This window comes from Pelophylax lessonae (assembly GCF_965119305.1).
Source record: "Pelophylax lessonae genome assembly, chromosome: 7".
Classification (NCBI taxonomy): domain Eukaryota; kingdom Metazoa; phylum Chordata; class Amphibia; order Anura; family Ranidae; genus Pelophylax; species Pelophylax lessonae.
This window is the reverse complement of record NC_138774.1, coordinates 153,391,002-153,409,298: the sequence shown is the minus strand read 5'-3', so window position 1 is coordinate 153,409,298 and position 18,297 is coordinate 153,391,002. Positions and strand designations below refer to the sequence as shown.

Below are 18,297 nucleotides of genomic sequence, written 5' to 3'. Positions count from 1 at the left end.
TTTTAAAACGGAAGAAAAATAGGGTTCTGTTCCGTTCCAAAAAATGGAACAGAACTGAAAGGATGCAAATCGGATGTCAGCGGATGGTCATCCGCAATCCCATTGACATGCATTATGTCTGTATATCACCGACAATCGGATGGGGTGATATACAGATATATGGAGCGTGAAAGGGGCCTAAAAACATACTGTCACCAGTTAGTGTCCTTGATCACTGCCACACCAGCTGTATGATAATGCTGTACTACACTGGTAACTAATAAAAATAAATAAAATATAAAAAAATATACATAATTTCTTTATTTCCCAAAACTGACAAAAAATGTACAACTTCAAAAAAACTCATCGTACTTCTTACTAAATACCTTGGACATTTGAGGGAATTTGTACTGTTGTGGAGTTTGAGACTCAAGAAATAACTGGATTTTTGACTTCTCATAAAATCCTTTTCTCTGATGTTCATTGATGGACAGCTCCAGATCTTCTTGACCCTTGGGTTTATGCTGCCCCATACAGGAGTAGCACAAGGCGGAAAAAAGTTTAACTACACCTATAAGGCAGTCCCAGGGGGTATACTCCCACTTCCTACTATAGGCCTTCAGTTTTGTAACAAGCATTGGCAGAAGAAAATGGGGCAGGTGCTGTGTCCGTCAATGAACATCAGAGAAATAGATTTTATGGCAAGACAAAAAAAAAAAAGAGTTTTCTTTTGTGCACGGACAGACACAGCTCCGGATCTTCTTGAGCCTTGGGACGTCCAAAAACAGTGTCAAACATGAGGAGTGGGAACAGGAAAACAAAAACAAACCAAGGCTAAACATAACCAACCAGGTAACTTTGAGCTCAACTGTCAACAACTGGAGTTCAACGGGAAAAAACGCCCTCAAAAGAGGACAAGTCCTCTAAGCCGCAGCCTGCAAAACTTTGCAGCCAAAAAAAGCATCCACAGATGCCAAGACATCCACTTTATAAAACTTTGTGACTGTACAGATGACCAGGTCATCAAACCTGCATCACTGATGTCTGAGGACGGAAGGCCCAGGAGGCACTAATGCCTCGTACACACGCAACGATTATCGGCCGACCGATCGGCCGACTTTTGTCCAGTGTTGTTGTGTTGGTTGAAATGTGCTCTAGACTGCACACAAATTTTCTCGGCCGACAAAAACCAATTTCAGAAGTGATGTCATGTGCTGGTTTACTTTCCGTGTGTTTTTTCTTCTCTTAGCATGCCCAGTCTTTTTGTCTGCCGAAAACTGTACTGACGGTAAATCGGCCGTTGTGTTGACGGGCAAACAAAAATTTTATAGCCTGCACACCAGATTTTATTCGGCCGAAAAGTCGGAGTCGGTTGTCGAAAGCATCATACTAACAAGCCGAAAATCGGCCGATCAGACGTTGGCTGAAAATTCGCGGCCAACTATCAATGCGTGTGTACAAGGCATAAGAGCCGAGTAGAGTGCGCCTTGACAGGGAAAGGAGGAACCTGACCCTTAATAGAACAAGCCTGAAGCACAGTCTGTCTGACCAATCTGGAAATGGTGGCAGCAGAAGCAGCCAGCCCCTTGCGAGGTCCATCCGTGAGGACAAATAGTAAGTCCCCATTTCCTAAAAGACTCCGTAGCTGCCAGATACACCCTTATTGCCCGAATCACATCCAGGAAGTGCAAGGCAACTTCCTTAGGATGCTTAGGCTTGGGACACAGGGAGGGCAACACAATGTTTTCATTTAGATGAAAGTCTGATGCCCTTCGGAAGGAATGACTGACATGGACGCAGAACCACCTTATCCCGGTTATCCACCAGGTAGGGTGAAGACAAGACAACTGACAGTTCAGAGAACCTGCGTGCCAAAGTAATGGCAACCAAAAAAAGCCACCTACTGAGAGAACGTAAGCAGGGGAATCTCTCCCAAATATTTTCAGACTGTTCCTGAAAGCCAGCCACCCATAACAGGGTGACACCAAGCCATCCAACCAGCCACCACAGACTGTTCCTGAAAGCCAGCCACCAATAACAAGGTGACACCAGTCACCAAGCCAGCCACCCATAACAGGGCAACACCAAGCCAGCCACCCACAGTGTCCCGGCAAGCAAGCCAACCACAACAGGGTGACACCAAGCCAGCCACACTGCCAGGTGTCAGCCACCAACCCACAACAGGGTGCCAGTATCAGCAGCAACTTCAGCAAGCCATTTCCTTAATATTTTTTGTGTCTTTCAAGTTGAAATGGAGATAGATGAGGAGAGAGTAAAAGTGTGGTCTGGGACTATTTGTCTCAAACATCTCCAGGAAAAGCAGCAGTGTGCAACATGTACAAACATACGCATGGGATCAGTAACCGCAAAAAACAAAAAAATACGTCAAATCTTTGGGTCCATCTAAGAGTTCATCATATTGAATTGTATCATGCGGCACAGAAAAAACAAAATGAATATCAATGTGATTTTGATTCAATACCTCCTTCACTATCCCAGGCAACAATACCAGATATGCGTGTGAAAAAAAAAAAAAAAAACCACAGATGTCACTGTCTAGATTCAGATGGAAGATCCCAACTGCTGGACAGAGTAATCACAGAGATGATCGAATGTCTGATAATCAGCCATTTACAATGGTGTCTGACTCAGGATTTAAGTGGTTGATGTCCATCCTTGAGCCAAGCTACACACTGAAGAGTGAGAAGTATTATCGAACCGAAATGCTGGCAAAGCTACACCAAAAGGTAGTTGACAAGGTAAAGACTATGCTGCAACCAGAGAATGCTGGCAACTCACTCTCATTCATGACGGACTGCTGGTCACAAACAGAGTCCAAGTCACTACTCATTCTTCCATGCCACTTCATTGACAGCAGATGGACAAAAAGGCAATTGGTGTTGAATACAAAAGTGATGCAAGGATCCCACACAGCTGAGTACAGTAGAGAAATGTTTCTAGGCATGCTTGAAGAATGGGAAATCAACAAAGACTGAGTGATGCTTGCGCAACTTCCAGACAGTGGATGCCTAAAGGAATGAGGCTTGCCGATATGTCAGACCTCTGTGTCATGGCACACAACACCCTCCAACTTTCAAATAATGGTCTGTCAAGCCAAAGAGCTTTGATTGATATGTTTTGAGAAGCATGAAGATATTAAAAATGTTTTGCTTGCAAGTCTTTTGAATACACAATACAAGAACCATGCTTTCTCTTCTGATGATGTATTGGCTAAGGTGAAACAATGGCTGACCGAAGATATGGAGGTGCAGGAGGTTCCTGCCGAAAAAGGAAATTCAAGAACACTACTTTTATGAAGAGCAGCATGCTGAAAAAATGGACAATGTCCAAAAATACGTCAATGAACATAAAGAGACTCTGCTTCATTGTTGTCAAATTGATCAGGACATTTTCAGTGTTTTATTGGGGCCTCATGCGGAGGATTCAATTTCTTCTGAATCTGCAACAATGAGCCTTGATGATGAACTTCCATCTCTATTTGAAAGAAGCTGTAATTGACAGAAGGTATCCTCTTCAGTGGTGGAGAGAAAATGAGGCACGCTACAAAAGACTTGCTTCCCATGCTAGAAGATACCTCTCTCTCTCTCTGCTCCTCCACTCCTCCTGAGCATGTTTACGAAGTTGCAGCAGCAGCATTGTTTGAACAAAACATAACGGAATTTTTGTAAAATCTTACTGTAAAATTCCATGTCCATGTCCTATCCCTCCTTTAGATCCATTTTAACATATTAGCTTATAGGATCAAGGCTCTTTGACCCCGTTTTGAGACTTACCTGTCTCAAAAAATGGATTTTTGTAAAATCTTACTGTAAAATCCTTTTCTCTTAGCTCATTGACAGACGTAGTCCTCGGTGATACAGCACCTTCGGATTATGTTGCCTCCACAGGAGCAGGACTAGACAGGAAATAAAAATGCTCTGGCCACACCCCAGGGGCAGTCCCCGAGGGTATATCCTCTCTCTCTCCGCCACAGCAAATCAGTTATGTCACAAAAGCAGTGCTTAGAGAATTTAACCCAACCCAACTCAAAAACAGAGGGGCGGGGACTACGTCTGTCAATGAGCTAAGAGAAAAGGATTTTACGGTAAGATTTTACAAAAATCCATTTTTCTCTATCGCTCATTGACAGACGTAGTCCTCGGTGATACAGCACCTTCGGGAAGTCCCAGAGCAGTATCACAAATGAGGGGTGGGAAAATGGAAATCAAATCCCAATCTAGAAGGCCCAACCGGTGCCAACTAGAAGTTTACAATGCTCATCCTTAATGATGAGACTCAACAAAAAGAAATTTTTCAAACAGAAAAAAAACCTCGAGGTAGACCACCGGTCTCCTCAAATTGCGGCCTGCAAAACCTTGCGGCCAAATGAGGCATCCGCCGATGCCATCACATCAATTTTATAAAATTTTGTAAAGGTATGTACTGACGACCAGGTGGCCGCCTTACATACCTGGACCACTGACGCCTGATGGCGAAAGGCCCAGGAAGTACTGAGCGCTCGAGTGGAGTGCGCCCTAACAGGGAACGGAGGACTCTGACCCTTAATAGAATAAGCCTGTACCACCGTCTGTCTAATCCATTTGGCAATAGTCGCGGCAGATGCAGGCAACCCCTTTCTGGGGCCATCCGTGATCACAAAAAGTGAATCCGTCTTACGGAATGATTCCGTAGCTTTCAGGAATACCCTGATTGCCCGAACCACATCCAAGGAATGCAACGCATGTTCCCGATGATGATTGGGCTGAGGACACAAGGAAGGTAGTACAATATCTTCATTCAGATGAAAATCTGAAACCACCAGGAAGAAAGGATGGCTTAGGATGAAGTACTACCTTATCCCTATGAATCACTAGGTATGGGGACTGGCATGATAATGCAGCCAGTTCTGACACCCTGCGAGCAGAAGTGATAGCCACCAAGAAGGCCACCTTCTGGGATAAAGTAAGCAAGGGAATCTCCCTGATGTTTTCAAAGGGAGGTTTCTGTAGAACCGACAAAACTAAATTAAGATCCCAGGGCGGTAAGGGCGCGCGGACTGGTGGAGCCAGGTGCCGCACCCCCTGGATGAAATTCCGCACCAAGGACTTGGTAGCTAAAGGTTTCTGAAAGAAGATTGCTAATGCTGAAACTTGACCCTTGATGGTGCTCAAGGCTAGTTTCTGCTCAACCCCTTTTTGCAAAAAAGCCAATATTCGAGTCACCGAATAGGTACGTGGAGGAAATCCTAAAGATTCGCACCACGCAATATAAGTCTTCCATGTGTGATAATAGACCTTGCTGGAAGTCTCTTTCCTTGCTTTAATAAGGGTAGGAATGACTGAAGCTGACAACCCTCTGTCCTTCAGTACTTGGGTCTCAATGGCCAGGCCATTAAAACCAGCGACTGTAAAGCACGATGGTAAATTGGTCCTTGAGACCACAGACACTCCCTGAGACGAAGTTCCCACGGAACGTCTGCGACTAGCATGTCCAAGTCGGCCAGGCCGGCTTGACGAGGCCAGCCTAGAATTTCTAGGACCACTGGCGCTGACTGGATCTGAACCAGGCGTCCCTAGAGCTATCTGGCCCCGACCATCCGAGAAAGTCTGGTCGTTTTCTGTTCCCACACATTTATCAGATACCTGATTCCTATCAGGAAGGGTGATCTTTTGTGGTTGAACCTCAGGGACCGAAGTCACCCGGCTAGAGGCTTCTTGGTCTGTCTGGTCAACCAGATCCGATTGCTGTGGGGAATTGAGACTAATCTTAGGAAAAGGTAAAGGAAAAGATCTATTCAGGGAACGGTGACTACCGCTCCCTGTAGTACTTAAATGTTGGAAGGGAAGAATCGCACCGGTAGTAGTAGTCGATGCTCGATCTAATGTCCTGAATACCGGTGAAAACGTCCCCCCACCCTCAAGCCGGGTGGGGGCGCACCTTCAGGCTGTATAATCCTTTGCTTCGGGTTTGGCTGAGTCGGTCCTCTGTTTGTCCGACCAGCCTTTCTTGAACCCTCCTGGAGGAGTCTTGCCTTTCCCGCTTGTTCCAGCCGGGCGTACGAACCCTTTATGGGCGGTAAAGAAAGGTCCTCGCTTGTTGCGAGGTCCCTTAGCTTTAGCAGCCTGTGGCAAGAAAGTGCTCTTGCCCCCAGTGGCGTCCTTAATAATTTCATCTAGGGTGGCCCCAAATAGGCGATTCCCCTGAAAGGGGAGATTCGTCAAGGTCTTTTTGGAACCTAGGTCAGCTGACCAGCATTTTAACCACAGCACACGTCTGAGGATTACCGCTGACATAGATGCATGCCCTAATAGGGGGGTAGCATCCAAGGCTGCGTCACAGACAAACTGTAGCCCTTGTATAATCTGTTCCATCAAATCAGATGTTCCCTGCGGGATATCTTTTCCCCTTAGGTCTTGGCGTACCAATCTCGCCCATTCCGTTAGTGTCTGGGAAACTAGACCAATAACAATTACTGGTCTAAATGCTGACCCTATCAGGGAGAAGATGGAAGCGGAGTCCCGCACTATCTTTCGATCCACCGGATCCTTAAAGGACGAAGTGTCCTCCACTGGGATAACCGTGGCTTTATTCAGCCTGGAAATAGGTGGATCCACCACTGGTGGTACCGTCCATTTCTTAATGAAGGATTCCTCAAATGGATAGCGTCTAGCAATACGCTTGGAAATCGTAAAGGTACGCTTAGAATGCTCCCATTCTCCTTTAATTTTATTACCAAAACACTTGGGTACAGGAAAAACCATCGTTTTAATGGGTTTGTTAGTACCAAAGGGAATCTCTGTTTCAGTTGCCTCTGCCGGTAAAACCTCAAGTCTTAAGGTTTCCCGCACTGCCACAACTAGTGCGTCCACCAATGCTTCTTCCTGAATTATAGCGGGAGAAGGAACGTCCTCCTCACTGTCTGAGGGAGCTTTACCTGAGGTAACAGCCCTTGCAGAGGGACCTGCAGCTGCAGTGACCATCTCTGAATCTGAGTCAGAGGTGTCAGATAATATAGGGGTAGGCGGGGGTCGCTTCCTTGACCCCCGTCCCTGACAGGCTGCCTCCAGCCGAGACACCAAAGACTCCAAAACTGCTGTAAATGCATCCATACTCTGTGCACCGGCGGGTCCCGTGGCCCCCTCGAGGGAAACAGGTGGGGGTATTTGTGTGGCAGGGTCCATGATTATTCCAGTAACTTCCCGGATAATACAATTCAATTTTAAATAAATAAAAAAAACTTTTTTTTTTTTTCAGACCCCCAGCGCCACAAAAGCCCCTTAGTGTTACCTGCTAGGGATCCCTATCGATCGAGAGAGAGAGAGAGAGAGAGATAGACCCCCAGGCTCACCACTTGATGCTCAGAGTTAACTGCAACAGGTTACAGCGCTGTGTTCACAAACAGGAAGTCTTTTGGCTGGCTGCCCAGGAAGAAAGGAGGCGGCTCCGCCCCTCTGCACGCCTTCCGGCGCCTCCCCTAGCTCCACGAGGTGTTTGGATCACCTCAAACATGGCCGCCCCCATGCTGGAGACACGAGGCTACGCCAAAATGGCGGCTTGTGCGATCCAGCAAAAAAAATGGCGGCGACCTGTACCGAATAGCGGTGTGCTGCAGAGCATACAACACCTTCTCTGCATGGGGATTTGGCGTGGTTGGCGGTACCGGCCCTGGCGGACCGCATGGCCGTTCGGAAGGCCTGCTATTGCTGGAGATTTGACTAGGAAGGCAGTCTACATGTCCGTGGTTTCTGACTGGTAGGTACTTATTATTATCACAGTAAGATTCCCATACTGCCACTGATTACAATCTTTTTAACATGTATACAATTAGATTGTTAGCTCCCAAACCAAGCCTCCTGGCTTTTTGCACATAAAATCACACTCAAAGTAGGGGGATCTGTGCCATGTTATAGGATAGAGGGGGACTCTTACCTTACCATACAGAGAGGGGCCCGCGTTCACCACAAGACCCGTCAGGGGAAAAGGGGGAACATACTACTCACCATACCGGAACCAGGCGGGCACCAACTCCTGACAGTACCCCTCTCCACCGGGGCGGGAGGGCTGTCGACCAATACGGACGCCGTGACTCATGGTCCTTGGCGTTTCAGCGAGACGTTTAACTCGCGGGGTCAGTCCCCCAGTGGGACTATGTCGCGGAGCTATGGCCTGCACGCGCTCGTAGGCTGAACTGGGGTGACCACCGGATCTCAACATCCAGCCCGTCGCCCAGTTCAGCTTTCTTGCTTGAAGATCTCACAGGAACACTGGAGAAAAAAGCTGTCTAAAAAATCTTTATAAGAAAAAAATCTTGCCAGGACCGAAGATCCCAGCAAGGTATCTAGGTCCTTACTCCTGACTAGACAGAAAAAAACTGATTTGCTGTGGCGGAGAGAGAGAGGATATACCCTCGGGGACTGCCCCTGGGGTGTGGCCAGAGCATTTTTATTTCCTGTCTAGTCCTGCTCCTGTGGAGGCAACATAACCCGAAGGTGCTGTATCACCGAGGACTACGTCTGTCAATGAGCGATAGAGAAACATGCATTAATGATACTATACTGTCTTAGTAAGGGTGGCTAGATTACAATATATTATCTGTGTATATCTTTATATTTTTGTTACATTGTATTTATTGGTATTATATATGTGTTGTATATTCCATGATTATCGTTGTACATGCTCTGATTATGGAGATAAGTCCCGTGACCATACCTCCTGTGGCTGCCGCCGCCTTTCTGGCAATGCATCTAACTTTTCAGTTCCCCTACCCATTGGGCGGACCATTTTGGGTGTTTTTTCCCCCCATGGCGAGTACGTGAAGCCCCGTCCTGGAAACACCCCCCTTTTGGGGAGTGTCCATGTGTCCAGCTGTCCTCACTTTTCAATTACGTTGACCGGTAGATCGCCATTGGCTGTGGCCTCCGCCAATCTCTTTGGAGCTAGTGTGGATGTTGCCGGCCTGTGTGCATGCGCGTAGTTCTTCGCGCATGCACATACGAGATGTCAGCCCCAGACGCCTCATTTGACGCTGCGTCATGTGCGACCCTGGGGTGGAGCTTCCCCCATTATTAGGCCGTGCACCGGTCTATGCCGGTCATTCGGAGACTGGATGCACGGCTGTGACTATCTACAGGTACTCTACTAATCAACCTTATTTCCTCCTGCTCTATACATCACTCCAGGTGGCTCACACTACCTATCGGCATCTCTTTCTCTCGGGACTGTATGATTTACTTTCACTGAACCCATTTGCACATCCTTTTATCCATCCCTCCCTCTTCATCTCTCACCATTTTTTTCTCACTCTGTGTATACTTTGACTGTGGCATTTCAGCATTTATATTTATATACTGGTTACTTTTTGAAGTCTCTTTCTCATGCTGGTCATGACCTTGTGACATGCATGTTTTACATGCCAATATGTCACTTTGTTTATCAAATACATTTCAGCCATATCTGTCATCCCATTTTTTCAATTTTTTTTTTTTTCTTATTTATTTTCTGATCCTTCCATGCATACTATTATATGCATGGTGTATATATGTATAATACTGGTATAACATGCTACCTTGTCTTACCAACGATTTTATACTATACCAATATAGTTCCCTTGAACACCTCCCTCTTTCCTTCCTTTTTTTCCCCCCCTCTTTTTACCATCCCTCATTCATTGCTACCTTCCTATATATTTCAGGATACCTTGACTATTCCTTGTCATTATCTCCTGATTATTCACCTGGCTCTAGGATTACCACCCTCCTACCCGTCTTCCGTAACACTTAGAATAGTTGGATGCGGTTCCTTGGGTAAGATATTTGCATATTGATGTCTATGTTACCCTTATTTTAATAATACCCCCATTATTCAACATATATTCATAGAACAATATATGTATATCTCTTGCCCCATTCTACAATTTTTCCATTTTCACATTACCCCATTCAGATCTATAAAGTGTGATTACCAACTCCCTTTATCTAAACACATCGCCTGTATTTTTGGCGATGAGCTCCCGTGCTCGCCGGGGGGGGTGCCTACCTTATGGTCGGTGATCCATCTGCCGATTTGCGATTTGGATGCTATCCAGGTGGGTCTTATATGGTCCGGTCCCCCTTTTTTTTTTTTCTTTGATCCTTTGGCATTTTACATGTTAACAAATATACAAATATTTTTGTATGATATATCTTGTCTATCAAAAATGTATTTATATTTTGTTTACGATATATATAGATTTTCTTCTTTTTTTAGTAGCTCTGTTGATGTTCATATAAACCCCTCAACTGCCCCAGAGGAAGCGGTTTTGCCGCGAAACATGTCGGGCTAGGTTCTGGGCATCATCGTTCACTACATTTATACTAACCAGTACATTTATGCCTGGCTAGTTTAGGGTTTGATAAAAGAAAAGGAATTGGCAGCACTCCAGGTTGAGTCAAAATCCAGATTTATTGACTGGACATCCAAATATGACAATTGTGACAAGGTAGATGCGTTTCACACACTGACTGTGTGCTTAATCATTATTTAGGGTTTGTAGAGTTTTCTATTCAACCCCTATATAGGATACGATAGAGACTTCTATATGCTGTGCTACTATTCGGCTTGTATTCTCATGTTTTTACTGTTTTTTTTAAATACTGTTTGTTCTGTGTAACAAAAATACAGTATATATTTTTAACTGATATTGTTTCAATAAAACAGAATTTTTGTAAAATCTTACCGTAAAATTCCTCTCTGTGTCCTCCGACAGTCGCCGCCCCTCATATAGTCTTCACCAATGTTATTGACTTCCGCTCCGCAGGAGTAGCTAGGCATAAGACTTGTTAAAAACAAAAAGCATTTAACAGACACACCCATGGGGGCTGTCCCACTGGTCAATACCCCCCTGCAGTAAGCCATCCCAACTCAGTTTGGTAGCATAGCAGTAAGTGTACAAGAACCCCAAAAGAGGGGCAGGGGCGGCGACTGTCGGAGGACTAAGAGAAAGGAATTTTACGGTAAGACAGGGCTCGACAATCCCCGGGCGCCAGGTCGCATTTGCGACTAGAATTAGCGACCTGGCGCCTGGGGGTGCCCTGCAGAAGGTGTCCTGTCATTTTTGCCCTGACTTCCGCGCACGGAGTGCACGGACTTCCGAGCCGTCCGAAAATTGAGGCCCGGCTTTTCGGCCTACTTGAGATGACAGGCTTCCAATGGGGAACTGGCGCCCTCTTGTGGAGGCCGGGAGTAATGACTGTTTCCACTGCCTTTTTGTTCTCAATTCATTCATTACCATCTCCCTGTCCAGTTAGTTACCTTTGACAGGGAGTGTGGTTATTATTATTTAATTTATTTTTTAAATGTAAAAAAAAATAATAATATTTTTTTCTTTTTTTTTTTAATTATTAAAAAAAAATTCTTTTTTTCCAGTTATTAAAAATATCTATCTATCTCTATATCCTTTTTTTTTCCTCATCGCCATGCCACAGCCGAAGGCCCCTTTCACACGGGCTGTCTGATCAGGTCCGCCTGTCAGTTTTTCAGGCAGACCTGATCGGACCCTTGATTCTCCTCTATGGAGCAGTAATCTGCCGCCATCTGATCCTGTCCACCAAAAGCAGACGGATGGTGGTTCTATTTTCTATCCATCCCGTGGATCGGATCAGATGGCATCGGATGGAAAAAGACAGACAGTCTGTTTTCATCCAATTGTGCTATAGAGGAGAGTGGGGTTCTAGTCGTATTTATGTGTAAATTTAGTATCCGTTTAAATAAAGCTTGGTTGTTAGTTTAAAAAAAAAAAAAAACTGGCTCCTAACTTTTTTAGCTGGCTCCTAGATTTCAGGAAAATTTGTCAAGCCCTGCGGTAAGATTTTACAAAAATTCAGTTTTCTCTTACGTCCTCCAACAGTCGCCGCCCCTCATATAGTCTTCACCAATGGGATGTCCCAAAGCAGTGTAGACATGAGGGGTGGGAGACGCAACCGTAAGAAAAGGCAACGCAGTACCCACATCAGAGAAAGGATCCTTACACGCACAGTAAGAGAACCGTCTGGGCAACAGAAAAAAAGGCTCAACAGGAGCAACAACCCAGGAAAGCAAATAACCCAGGGGATAAACACCCCCACAGCCAGGGACACACAAAAAAAACAAGGGTCCCCTATGGCACTGCCGCACTGAGAACTTTGCGGCCAAAGGAGGCATCAGCTGACGCCAGATCAACCTTATAGAATTTGGAAAAGGTGTGCACCGACGACCAAGTCGCAGCCTTGCACACCTGGGTCACCGAGGCCTGATGCCGGTAGGCCCAGGACGTACTCATCGATCTGGTAGAGTGCGCCTTAACAGGAAGGGTGGAACCCGTTCCTTCAAAGCATAGGCCTGGACAATCGTCTGTCTGATCCATTTGGCAATGGTCGCCGCAGACAGCCATGCCCTTCCAAGGTCCCTCAGGAAGGACAAAGAGGGAATCTGATTTCCGAAAGGATTCAGTGGACGACAAGTAAACTATTGGGGCTATGTTGAGGCCAACCTAGCACGGAGCTAATAGTTGAGTCACGCTTGCAGGCAAGAAGGCCGTAAGGATCTAGGATATCCAGTGCGTCGCCCCTTTCGGGAGTTGATTGTAGTTCACACAGGAACAGAAAATAAAAGAAAAGAAAAAAATCCAATTTAAAAAAGGGAGCCAGGTCCTTACTCCTGAGTAGGCAGAAAACACTGAAGTCCTACAGCAGGAAGTGATGGTATACCCCCTGGGACTGCCTCAGGGAAAAAGCCAATATTGTTTCTGTCTAGTCCTACTGCTGGAGAGCGGCATAAGCCCAAATGTCTAAGAAGACATGGAGCTGTGTCCGTCAGTGAACGAAAGAGAAAAATGTATTTGAACCCCAGTAGTATCAGGCTCCAACATAACAAAATTGAAAAAATGGAAAGGGTCAGAATACTTTATGAATGCACTATATATTCTAAGATAGGCGGTCTGCGACCTATGCAATTTACCGATTGACAGCGGGCAGGTGATGGGTAGATCGCGAAGGGGTCCCTACTTTTCTGATCCTCACGTGCTAGCAGCAAAATAGTGCAGAGAGGCAATGAGCTCAAAACGTGTTAGTCACCTGAGCTCTACACCTGGGAAGTAGCCGAAGTACATTATAAGCGGCGGAGGCATTCCCTGCCTCATGGCTCGTCCTTTGCATGTATGCAGTTGCAGGGCAAGAAAAGCATTTGCTGCCTAGGATTTATTGTTGGTTTGCACATCAGTCAAGCAAGTTTGGGCTCTTGTGCACCAGGGTGTAGCATGCTGAACCCTGTTGGCCCTATTCTCCAGTCAATACATGGTGCTTGTCTGTGATATGTGGAATGGATGAGAGTGGAGGGCCAGTGTACCACAACAAGTAGATCTGCCACTGCCCCACACACTACTGATCCGTGTACACTGCCTTACACACTACTGATCTCTGAGCACTGCCCTACATACTACTTACATTGGCGAGAACTTGGAGCTCACAACCAGGCTAGTACTGAGGTCAACCAGGCCAGAAACAAATCAAGCAAGTCAACCTGCAGTTCCAGTAGTTCTGCCTTCATGGAAGGACTCCTGTGTCTTGAGGGGGTGACCAAGGGTGCCACATCCCAGTGATCTTTAATCTTTGAGGTTACCCAGGTAGATCTCCGCTACTGAAAGTTTCCCTACCCCTGGTCTAAGATAGTTATAGGATTTCATTTACACAAGTGATATCTATAAAAAAATGGCAATCATATGTATCCTGCAGGTTTTAGCAGTTATACCTGTATTTCAGAAAACAAATACATATTTTAGTGTGGTAATGAGTGCTGCAAAAGACCTGCATATGAAAGTAGGATTAAAAAAAATGTTGTACAAATCAACTTTTTAAAATAAATTACGTTCTGGGTCTCCAAAGATGTTTTTTTGCACTTAGTAGCAAGTTCCTGGTTCAGGCATGCTAGTTATACCTGGCAAGGTCAATGCAAATACTGGGAAAAACACATCACACAACTGTACTCTACCAAAGCTTACAAAAGTCATACAATTTAAAAAAATTAATGTAGTAGTGAAATAAAACGTTGCAATTACCTGGTAAGTGTGTACTCCCTGAGACCAGAATGCAGGTTCATGGCAGAAAAGGTTCCTATGCATCCACGCAATCTTTTGTCCCGTCCTATCTTCCATGTCACAAACAGGGGGCTTGCAAAGAAAAGCAAACATATAAGAACATACACAAAAACTATTAGAAAGTATCAACAAGACAATATACTTGGAAGAGTTATTAATGATTGGTACTTATGCCTGATCTCTACTATACCCCACAATAAAAACAGCTACCATAGCAAATACAAAAAAAAAAAAAAATATATATATATATATTATAAAAATCATCCTTAGTTAGCATTTGTATTCAATAAAAATTACCAGCTATTTTAGGCTCCATTCACACCTGGGCGTTTGAGTGTTTTTCAGCTCCAAAAACGCTCAAAAAAAAGTTCCAAAACGCCCAACAAGTAAAACCCCATTCATTTAAATGGCCCCTGTTCACATCTGAGCGTTTTGCAAAACGCCTGTAGCTGAAAAAAGTACATAAGCTTCTTTTTGGGCCGATAACCAGCGTTTTTGATAGATGTCATTGACTGCCTCCAAAAACGCCAGAAAAAAACGCCTGAAAATCGCAGTAAATTTGCGGTAAAAAACGTGCGAAAACGCTACGCAAGTGTGAATGCACCCTTAGGGGCAAAAAACAAAAAAAAACAAACTATTTGGCAGTTCTGAGTTACCTGACTACATTCCATAACAATTCAGATGTTTGAGATGGGAAGGGGGATCTGCATAAGGCCCAGTTCACACATGATTTACATAAAGCAACGCTGCAGCAAAGTGGCGCTTTTTTTGGAGTAGCATCATTCTGAATGGGTCTCTCTCCCTCCACTCAAAAAATAAACAAAAACGCACCAAAGAAGCTTAGTACAAAATTTTGGCACTGAGCCATACGTGTTTTGCTTTGGCGCTTTTTATGCATTTTGTCACACAACAATCGGTGCAAAATCGCACCGTGCTTTCAGGTGCCATGACACCGCAAGTACATCTCCCTTTTGCGAAGATTCTGGAATCCTAGGCAGAAGCAAGCTATTCTGCCCGCAATTCCAAAATGCTCAGGTGTGAACGGGGCCTTACATAAGGCGACCAAATTTAGTCCATTTCACTCTGTTTATCTCCATCTTCCAACTGCCAGTTATTTCTCCCAACATTGATCTGTTTTATTGGCCTAAAGCCCCATACACACGATCAGATTATCGAACAATCTGTCGTCCGTTTTTTGTGGCATGCTAGTCTGATGTGGAATGTGAAGAGGTTATTTTCATACGAATTTTCCCATACGACAGAATTCTAATTCAGAAAGGATATCGTGTTGGATTGCTTTGTATGTGTTTTCGTCTCCGAGCATGCCTAGTCTTGCTCTTAAGATTTTTTTCCGTCTAAATCTGTACTAATCAGACGAAAATCGGACGTTGTATTAGGGACGACAAAAATGATATAGCCTGCACATCAGGATTTTGTCAGCCGAAAAGTCAGAGTTGGCTCTCGAAAACACCATACTAACAATCCGAAAATCGGCAAATCGGTCGGACGAATTTTCCCTACAGATTTTCTTATCGTGTGTACGGGCCTTTCGTTTTGCGATTTTCCTAAAATATCTTCAGAGTTCTCTCCAATTCTCACCAAAATGCTAAGCTTCTTACTTGTTCCAATAGAGGTTTCGATGACCAAATTGTCCTAATTTGTCATACATCTACCTACCTCACACTATCTCATGATTGTCTTTAATAATCATCTAGCTTCAGCTAAGTCTACAGTAAACAATAAAGGCAGGGTAGAGCTTGCTTAAAGCTGAAGTTTAATGTGCTCATATACTTTCCTTTGCCACCCCCCTTACTGACCAACATGCAATTAAAGATGTTAATTTTTTAGTTTTCAATCTACACCAATCAACCATAAAACTTTCTGACCACCTAATTTTGGGCAAGTACCCCTTTTGACACCAAACAACCCTGACTCAGACCCATTGATGCCATTAGACCTCTCAAAGTATGCTGTGGTATCTGGCACCAAACAATCAGTAGCAGATCCTTTAAATTCTGTACGAGGTGGGGTCTCCATGGATGAGACTTGTTTTTCCAGCAAATTTCACAGATGCTCGATTAGAGAATTGGGAGGCCAAGTCACAACAACTCGAACTCATTGTGGTGTTCCTCAAACCATTGTTGAACTATTTTTGCAGTGTTGAAGGGTGTATTATCCTACTGATAGAGGCAACTGCTATCAGGAAATACAGTTTTCATAAGGGGTATAACTAGGTTTAGGTAGGTGACACATGAATAGCAGGACCAAGGTTTCCCAACAGAACATTGCTCAAAGCACTGCAAAGCACTGTCTCGGCCAACTTGCCTTCCTCCCATACTGCATCCTGCTGCCTTCTTTTCTCCGGGTAAGCAACACACTAGACCAGGGATCCTCAAACTCTGGCCCTCCAGCTGTTACAGAACTACACATCCCATGAGGCATTGTAAAACTGATGTTTACAGACAATTGACTAGGCATGATATGTACTGTAGTTTCTAAACAACTGGAGGGCCATAGTTTTAAGACCCCTGCACTAGACCATCCCCATGATGTAAAATGAAATGCGATTCATCGAACCAGGCCAACTTCTTCCTATGTTATTTGGTCCAGTTCTGATGCTCACATGCTTCTAGTAGGCCCTTGTGGCTGTGCACACAGGTCAGCATGGGCACCCTGGCTATTTTGCAGCTACACAGTCCTATACACAAACTGCGATAACCATTTTTTTTCTGCTTTCAACACAATTTTTACAGACAACAGGTTTACTTCCTGCCTAATAACTCCTACCAATTCTGCCATTTAACAATATTAATAAGGTTATCCACTGATCTGTGTGTACGAATTGATGTATACACCTAGTGATGTTATCACTAAGTTATCTGTGTGCTGTTCTTTGCAGTGCCTTAAGATCATGAATGGTGAAGGGAATCGCCGGCTGAAAAAAACGAGATCTGAATAATGCCTGCAGCTGCAGGCATCATTCAGATATCCCCACTCAAAGCCCAGGTTGTCATATGACATCCACCTAAAGAGAAGTGGTTAATATAAGACACTGTACATAATATATAGTTATTTTTTGTTTTTAGGTCTACACATCAATGGGAATGAAGCGAGACACTTAGGTTTTGAGCTAGCATATTTAATGGGAGTGATCAGTGTCTGCAGCTGGTTCCACAACTCACTATCAAATTTGTAGTGGTTAAAAAACGCATGGTAGCTCGTGAGACTCTTTCTGCATAATTCTTATTTGCAGGTAGGTTGTTCCAAACATCTTGGGGAACTACTCCCAGAACTTGTGTGGATGTAAACTGCCTCAAATTCTTTCCTTTCTCTTCATGTGATCCCAGGCTCGATGTTGAGATCAGGGCTCTATGTGGTTGCAGTTTGGTCACACATCAGATGAATGGGCTGCATGTGATGAGCGGTACGGCCCACTAAGCAAGATTTTTTTTTTTTCTTGGGGGGGTGATTGGTGTGAAAGCCTTTACTGCTCCCAAACAGCAAAGTTCTTATAAAAGATCCAGAATACAGGATACATGAATCCAAAAACAAATGGGAGTACAATTGGACATGTATAGCTATAAAATACAGCCACATATGTCAAGGTACATTTTTCCTGTCACATTGTACAAAGACTAATAAATCATGAGTCAACCATATGGGAAAAACTGGCAGCTTCATGCTAATCTCTGGCAGTACAACATACACCAACTGCATACACCAACAGAGAAAAAGGCCAGATTCCCTATGAATGCGTTTTGTACATTAAGAAACCCGTAAGAGCAGCTTCTGTGAATATTAAAACTTACCAGTCATTAAATTTGACAAACGCTAAGCCATCTTAAGATTCTGTGACTACAGATGTCTACATAAAACTGAAGCAGAAAAATGCCCATTTTTAAAACAAATCCATCTCAAAGCAAAAACGGAAATTGGAACAAGTACCACATACTTGTATATAACTAAACCACAGCGCTAAAGACAGTGCATCTCCTTATACATATGTGACAAATTAAATGAAAATCACAATTAAACAGTCCATAAATGTGACTCTCGCCAGCACATGTATATATAGTCCCAGTGACTATGAGAGCGCCCACTGGGAGGGGCGAAAAGCGTCAACGAGATTCCAAGCTTTGCAGCAACGTAAACGTCACTTCAGGGCCGTTAGGCAAGCAGAAGTGTGCTGGAACGAACGCCACTTTTTCTGT

At 44.4% G+C, this 18,297-nt stretch overlaps 1 protein-coding gene across 2 annotated transcripts in view; it reads right to left on the bottom strand.

The window, feature by feature from the left end:
• AMMECR1 (AMMECR nuclear protein 1) overlaps positions 1 to 18,297 on the bottom strand; it is a 276,134-nt gene that overhangs the window by 109,169 nt on the left and 148,668 nt on the right. For both annotated transcript variants that reach the window (XM_082262925.1, XM_082262926.1), the window contains exon 3: positions 14,048 to 14,158. In XM_082262925.1, coding sequence (XP_082119051.1) covers positions 14,048 to 14,158 — 111 coding nt within the window. The remainder of the gene's footprint in view (positions 1 to 14,047; positions 14,159 to 18,297) is intronic.